At 35.4% G+C, this 8511-nt stretch overlaps 2 protein-coding genes across 2 annotated transcripts in view; both read right to left on the bottom strand.

Moving 5' to 3' along the window:
• LOC115232928 (paired mesoderm homeobox protein 2A-like) overlaps positions 1 to 1169 on the bottom strand; it is a 37444-nt gene extending 36275 nt beyond the window's left edge. The window contains exon 1 of the mRNA XM_029803106.1: positions 812 to 1169. Coding sequence (XP_029658966.1) covers positions 812 to 1169 — 358 coding nt within the window. The remainder of the gene's footprint in view (positions 1 to 811) is intronic.
• Positions 1170 to 7009: 5840 nt separating this feature from the next.
• LOC115232927 (zinc finger protein 615-like) overlaps positions 7010 to 8511 on the bottom strand; it is an 8473-nt gene continuing 6971 nt past the window's right edge. The window contains exon 4 of the mRNA XM_029803105.1: positions 7010 to 8511. Coding sequence (XP_029658965.1) covers positions 7847 to 8511 — 665 coding nt within the window. The 3' untranslated portion in view covers positions 7010 to 7846.

Here is an 8511-nt window from a genome sequence, read left to right as displayed (position 1 = left end):
AATAAATTATATTTGTCCGAGTATCTAACAGGATATGCTCTGTATAATTCAGTCAGATAATGACGGATAATTTCTTGACATAATTGTAATAATAATAAACTTTTTTACATTTCATTACAATATTTTTCTCAATCGTGATAAAAATTTCTTACATAGTACACATATCACTGTCATTAGATGCAACAAAAATACATCTGTCGTTTTTCGTGAATAATTATATGGAGAATAAAACATTCTTCTCAAAATTTAAGTAAGTCTATTAATACAAGTATCGAGAATCCTATTCTTCTACATAACATTTTAATAACAAATCTGAAGAATTTTTGAAAATTAATTTTTTCTTCAAAAAGCTTGGAAATATTACAATTTTATTTTTAACAATAGATATATAAATAAGTATCAAATTGAAAATTTGATAAAATAAAGCTTTCTTAAAATTGAATAAAAAATAAAGCTTGAATATGCATTTGCACCGAGGCATATCTTATTAAATTTTTAATTTCAGTTGCTCGTAATTAAAAATGGATATCTCATTAAAGAAAAATCAATTTCAGATTTAAGCAAAGAATGTGCGATTGAAATTTGCTAGGATGGCTTCTGCGGAAAAGTATAAGAGACAGTCACATATCAAATTATAAAGATTTAATAAAACACAAAACCCGAAACGGGATTATGATTCTATCGCGGCAATCGAGTATCTCTCGTCATAATCCGCTAAAAAAAATGACACATCCGAAAGTACGCCGACCAAACGGGGATGATCGAGTATTCGAAAAAGAGCTACGCTAATCCGAGCGAAGCGATCACTCACTCTGAAGATTGATGGCCGACGGGAAGATGGAGGCGGCGTGCCGGTGAACTTCCTGGGACCTGGCGGCCATTACGGAGCACGGGGTCGAGTGGGCCCCGTGGTGTGCGTGGGTGTGGGAATGCGCGGTATGATGGGCCGTAAGCGGGGTGCCGCCGGCCGCGGCGCCGGCGGCGGCCGCGTTACCGGGATAGCCGGCGGCCCGTGCCGCGGTGTAGCGATAAGCCGCCTGGCTCATCTGCGAGCACGAGCTCAGGTCGCCGTAGCTGCATTGCATCTCGCCGGCGGCCAGGGCGCAGCTGGACGCTTCGAAGCCGGCGGCCGCCGCGGCCGCGGCCTGATTCAGATACGAGTAGTCCATGACGCCGGCTGCCGAGTAAATCCCACTTGACGTTACTCAGGCGACACTTGCTCTCTTCCGTGCCTCGGTAACCGGTAAAAGGGACTCGCGCGAGACGGCTTCTCGGCGACGCGCACTCGGAAAGATCGGTGGCGGTCGCGACCGGTGTCTATCGCATTTGATGATGCGTCCTGAGATAGGGGGATAATATATCTCTCTGTGTAAACTTGATGAAAAAAAAAAAAATGAAGACACTCGTTGCGAGAAGAGAATGCGGATGCGACGAGACGGACGCGGCGCGAGGTCTATGCGCGAGTTGCCACGCGTGTCTTATCCGGGCCCGTTAACACGCGCGTTCCTGGGCCCGCTTGACCGCGGGTAAGTCCCGGGTAGACGCCGAGGGTAAAAGCGGCACGCCGCTCTCTCGTCGGCGACGCTTCAGCGAGACCGGGAACCGGGCCGGGGCCGCCGGCTGGGCTCCTCGATAGCGGCTTATGACGCGTAATCGGATCAGCGATATCAAATTATTGCGATTACACCGCGGATAGGAAGAAGTTTTTCGGCCCGCTTAAGAGCGCCCCGTACGACCGACTGGTGGGTCTCCTCAAAATCAAATGATAAGCTTAATTCAATAACCGCCGGTACCGCGGGTAGGAGTGTGGGTGTGGCCGCGGTTGTATCCACGGGGGGGTTGCGTTTCATGGGGTGCTCGTCCCGAGGCAGCTGATTCGTCGGCGGGCGAGCCATCCCTGTTACAGGAACGGGGGTTGAAACGCCGCCCCGACAAGTCGGCAACGCCGACTTTCACCCCTCCCGAGGTTTATGCTGGGCCACCCCCGGGTTACGAGCCAGACGGCCCTCTTCTCCAAACGGCCATCAGCCCGAATGAGTGCTATCATTCGATGACGCGCCCCTCCGGCCACCCCACCCTCCGGCTTTACGATCGATCTCCGCGAGGAGACATCGGCGACGGAGGACGCCGCTATGTCCTGGCCGCTCCAGTGGACACGAGGAGCCTGCAGGAGGCTACGTCGCGTCCTGTAGCGCGGCGAAGATCCTCGGAGCTGTTTACACCTGCGTGCTGTGCCGCGCCGTGCGAAGGATACCTATCACACGGGCCGGATCATTCGCGTCGTGTGACGACGCTAAAACGCCTGAGTTAGACACTTTCTGACCGCGAAAGATTAGATTAAAGAGAGAAAAAATAAGAGAGAGAGAGAGAAATATCGTCCCTTAGTTTTTCTTGAATGTGTATACAAAAATATCGGTCTATTTTTATATACAAATATAATTTATGTAATAATTGCCATCGCTCGTAGGGCAAGTTTTTTCAGTTACTTCGAACTTATAACATTATCGCAATCGCAAATAGATTTGATTTTATTCATCTTATCCATCGGATTGATTAAATAAAAATTATCTTTAAGATCTCCTAATAATATTAATTTAATGGGAAAAAGTATAACAATGATGAAAATCTTAGGATCAGTTTGGGAATGTTCTCTTTTTATTAAAACCTGAAGAATTTTATTTATGAGATATACCAAAAATATGTCAGGAGATGATCTGACATGGTTGAGAAGATGGCAATTATCATCTTGGTTAAATCTGTATTAAAAGAATGATTTTTTATATATTTAATGAAACTGTTAAAAAATGAGCTGTCATTTTTCTGCAATTCAATTTTTATTACAAATTAAAGCTGATCATTTTGATGCAATAAATTAATCGTTCTGCTTTTCAAGTATTATTTCTCTATAATCAAAATGTCAATTTCAATCATATCGGATGCATGGAAAACTGAACTTGCTAAAATTATATCGGTTTCGTTATTAGTGATGGAAATTATAAGAGAAAAGAGAAAATAAATTATAAAAGACAAGTCTCGCATCGACCAGAAAAATTGAGCTCTTTTTAACACATAAAGTGAAAAACTATATTTGTGAACAGCTCCCAATATGTGTGTCTTAATATTAAGCTCTTTTATTAACAATTTTTCTAATTTATTATTGTAAATTTATTATTACAGCTCATATAGCCGGACCTAAATTAAAATAATGCATGAAATCTAAAAATATCAATATAAATATCAGTAAATAAATTATATTATGAAGAAAAGATATAGTATATAGTGCAAGTATTTACAAACATGCCAAAGGGATATCGACTATTTTAAAGAATCAGAAATTTAATATTTTTGTTATTATTTGTTATAATTTTTAATTTTTACGATATTAAAGTATAAAATAATTAAATATAATTTAGTAATATTAATATACCTATATTTTATTCATTAAAAAAGTAATGACTTCCCTGTTTCTATAAAAGTAATGCAATATTTTTGACCGGTATATATATATATATATATATATATCAGGTCTATATATATATATACATATAAAGAAAGAAAGAAAGAAAGAGAGAATATTTAATCAATCGTATGTTTTCTAGTAAAAAGAAATATGCAACAGTTTGAAAATATATTAAAAGTACCATCGCACAATTTAGTAAAGATTTTATACAACATGTGATCTGTTGTATCAATCTCACAATCAATTAGCATAACCATTTGAAACCAACTAGATAATTTCACGGTGAAATATTTACATTGTAATATTGTAATCAATGCGCGAAAAATTATGTATACATTCTTTTTTTTAAGATCATTTTTTTAGCAAAAATATTTTTCGGTATCATTATTAATCTCAAACTTCAATTAACAAGAAATTTGATATCACATTTAATTGTTAAAATATGTGATATGAAAAATTAAAAAATTGCATATCAAAAAACATCCTCATTCGATTTCTGCAAAAAAGATAAAATCCAAATCAATTAAAAAGAAAAAAATAATGATCTGCTGTCAAACTAAATCAAATATAAATTCCTCAAACTACTAGAAGGTAAATAATTTTGGGAGATATGTATATCGCATGTTCAACATTTTTTGGCGCGTGATAAGACGCCCTTATACCCAAACAAATTGAAATTTCATACATCTTTCCCATGGTGCGAATGAGATAGTCGAGAGAGGGAAATATGATTTATTTCAACCTAGAGAAATAATTTTCGCGAGACTGGCACGGCAGTAGGTACGGATCGGCCGACCGACTCCTGTGCGACATTTGTTTTGCACTTGTTCTCACGAGAGAGAGTGCCACGATGAGAGCAGTCGCGATGTTCCACCCTCTTCCCTGAATCTTATCCCAAGGGAATCCCGTTCCCGGCACGCGAAACGTGTGTCGCACGCTGCCACCGCTGGGCGATCAAACGTACACACAATCAAATGTTACATAGGCGTATCTTTTTGAATAAATTCTCTGTATGATGAATAAAATGTCAGATAAATATAGAAAATACATCAATCTCACCAATCTTAGCAAACGATATGATACGCTATCTTGAAATACGTAACTTTGAAAAATAGTTGAGATAAAATCAATATCACAAGCTCAGATAAAATATACATTTCGCATATAAATTATAAAACCAGAAAATTATCTTTTTTACTTTTTTTTTAAATTAGAAAATTAAATTAATAACATTCAGATAGTAAGAATTGATCAATATTTTTTGCATATAAATTATATAATTACAAGAGATATATTTCCTTACCCATCCCTATTTTTGGATTTAAAAAATTAATTAATTGTTTATTTAAATCAATAATACAAAGATAGAATAATACTGTAAATTTTTATAATATCCCAATTTAAAGAAAACGCGTATTTCTACAGGATTACGCCACTGTTGGCTGAGGAAGCGACGCGTACATAGAATGTGTATGTCTTTGATATACACGAACGTGTCGGTCTCCCCTTAGTGGCCGGATACATACATATGTCCTTGATTTGTCCGGAGAATAATATTCTACTGCAAAGTTGATTAAATATTGGTTAGTGATCTCGGACACCCTCCGCGACCTTGCATCGCTTTTCGGTCCTGAAGAGAGAGACCCGCAGGAATACAATTTAATATTTCCGCGCCCGAAAACAGCGGGCGATCATTTTTCTTTTATGTAAACGGGTACATGAGAAATTGGTGATGTTTCCGAATCTCTGAGGAAAATCTATAAACAGCATTTAGAGTTCAAGTAGTACAAGTCAAGCTTGGCGCAACTTAAGATGCTTTCAGTCTGGCAATACAACATGAATGGGATAGAACAATTTTGGCATTTATCCTTTTTTAATTATTATGAATTATAAATACTTATCGTAATAGAATACTAAAAATAAAAGATTTTCATGTCTTATTGAACTATATAGATATCTCAGAAGATATAGATATCGAAAAAAAATCCAATTTTTCAAAACCTAGAAAGTTATACTTTAAGAGATATAAATGTACAATTAAATAAAAATTATGTTAAGTATAATTGGTTGCACTTCGCTAACAAATTTAAAATAAAATAATGGCATGTTTAATCAAAATATATACATATAAATTAAAGAGCATTGATAAAAATAGTGCTTTTGAATCGTCAATCTTTAAATCTATGTTAATAATTTAATCAACTATTTTTATTAAATTTGACAACTACTTAATATGTCATTATTTGAGCGACACTTCGCCGAGGATAAGAACATGTATATATATACATAATTTTCGATTATTTTTTATAAACTTTATTATAAAATATTGCATTGTGTTAGAGCCTTATCGATGTCCATCATGCTGCATAAAAATATAAGCAAGCCATTTTTGGGACATCTGCTATTTTTTTTTTCTTACAAAGACGCAATATAATTTATTTTAAACTATTTACATATATATATCTGTATAATGTATATATTTATATTTAATTTTTTCAGAACATGCTGTACATTACGCTTTACATGAATATCGTATGAAAACCGATTACCACAATGTTTTACAATAATTACAATAAAAATATAATGTAAAATGAATTTTTTACAGGACGTATTTAATGTTAACAATAATTTCAGCAAAAATATTTTTTATCGGGTAGGTTTCATAATTGTTTACTCTTATTTTAATACGATAAAGATTTATAGGATTCCAGTCTTCACATACTAAAGATTTTACATCTATAATGTAAGTATAATATGATCGTATAGAGTGTTTTATCATTATTAGCTAAAAGTTAAATAGCTTATTTTTTGACAAATTTAATAATGAGTTGTCTTAATAATCAGAATATCAGGAGTTCGTTTTTTAATGTACTTCACATAAATATATATTTTGCTTTAACAGATATTTTATTTCTAAAATTTAATTAATTTATAAAATTTAATATATTTATATTAAGAAATTATAACTATTCTTTCTTTATGTAATAGCTCGTCAAATCATTGCTAAGTAAAAATCTACCTTGAATTAAAGTGTATGTCATTTTAATTTCGTATGATGGTGCCAGACATACTGTGGCGTTTTATAAATCAAGCGTATATTCCTATAATTAAAAAATTGTTTAAACATAATTACTTACTCAATATTACACAATTAACTTATGGATATAAGAAATAATTGGACCGGCTATAATTTGTGTGGCGCGTTAAACAAACGTAAGGAGAGAATACACTATATTACTAACACAAAAAATGGGCAAAATTTAATATTGTACTAACGATAAGTGCAAAGTGTTAAAAATTATCAAAGCAGATAGATTGCAAATTAAACTAGAATATATATATTAAAAAGATTATATATATAAAATCTATAGAATGGGGAATACATATTATTTCCCCAACATCATATATTATAGGGACATAAATTTACAAATAAAAATTAGTTATTTAATTTACTACAGCATTTTATAATCTAATTTTCTAAGTTTCCGCTGATATAATTTTATTATGAACAGAAAAACGCTGTTTTACTATTTTTTTTTTTCAATTCTATTTGTACTGTAATTTTATAACTGTTATTTTCATGCCCAAAACGATACAACATGTAGGCATTTTGTCATATAAAATGTACTACGATAATTTACTATACTTACATGAGACTCCAAACTGTTCCAAAGCATATTGTGTTTTACTCAATACATTGAGAGCTGAATCAGTGCGTGACCGATCACAGATTTGTTATCTCTTTTTAACTACATTTCCTCTCCTTTCTATGCTTAATAGACATTTTACAGCTGGTCCAGTAATTTTCTTACGTCCATGAATCTATTTATACAAACTTTTCATGTATATATTTACTGATGTATTCTTAACTTATCTCCTAATTTTAACTGCTCATATTATTTTGTACATTGTTATTTCGAAAACTTCTAATTTTTATAACCTGAGTCATCCATAAGATACAACTGCATTTGCATGGCTAATGCTCAAAGACTTTAACGAATTTTTTCACAGTAATATGTTCATTAATATAATTCTTTAACTGATATATATTAGATTCTAATTTTTTGTATATAAATAAACAGATAATCTTTTTTATTGTTAACAAATTAGATTTTTTTGAATTATTATTTGCACGTAATCTCCTTCTTCTAAATATGCTGAAATAAATCAATTTAAACACTGCACTTTATTTAATTAATTTCTAGAGCTTTCCAAGCTACTGACATTTGTTTAGTTATCCTCCTCTCTTGCTCTATTTTTTTATATTACACTAGGCAGTTGTTTAATTAGCTTTTAGCGTCTAAAAACTGCATGAATCAAAATGGAATAAATATTAAAAGGACAAAGGCAATCAAAGAATCAATCAGATATGATCAGCGATCATCGTTACATGTTCGGATAAATAGCATAATACGGGTTCTTGAACTGTTTCGAATTGTATACACTCGGATCCTCTACAGAGAACGGTTGAATCACGTTGGCGGGCACGGTTTTCTGATTGTGCACATTCGCCATCATGTATTGTGGCGTGGATACGACCTGACCTACCGTCGCCTCCTCCACCAATTTTCTCTGAGAGTAGATCAGTAATTGGGGCATAGACGTGTCGTTCTGTTGCGGCGTGTTGTCCGCCGCAGAGACCGCGAACGTGGCTGTCGTTGAGCCGGATAACTGCTGCGCTTTGCACTTCTTCGTGTGGGCGTACAATGATCCGGCATTGTTGTAGCTTTTGGTGCAAAGTTTGCACACGTACGGTCGCTGACCGGTATGCGTGTACGTGTGCTCATTCAGCGAGGTCAATCGTCGGAAAGACTTGGCGCAGACATTGCAATGATACTTGGCCTCACCGGTATGCATGGTGATGTGTCGCGCCAGGGTGTTGGCTCGGGCGAACGCTCTGCTACAGTATTGGCAGATGTACGGTTTCTCACCGCTGTGGGTTCTCAAATGCAGTTGTAAATATGTGCTCTTGGTGAAAGCGCGGCTGCATGTGTTGCACACGTACGGCTTGATGCCGGTGTGTGTCCGCATATGCGCCACTAGTGAACCGC

This window comes from Formica exsecta, unplaced genomic scaffold (genome assembly GCF_003651465.1).
Source record: "Formica exsecta isolate Colony F162 unplaced genomic scaffold, ASM365146v1 scaffold1510, whole genome shotgun sequence".
In the NCBI taxonomy this organism is placed as follows: domain Eukaryota; kingdom Metazoa; phylum Arthropoda; class Insecta; order Hymenoptera; family Formicidae; genus Formica; species Formica exsecta.
Note: the sequence above shows the minus strand (reverse complement) of the source record. Positions and strands in the feature narration are given on the sequence as shown.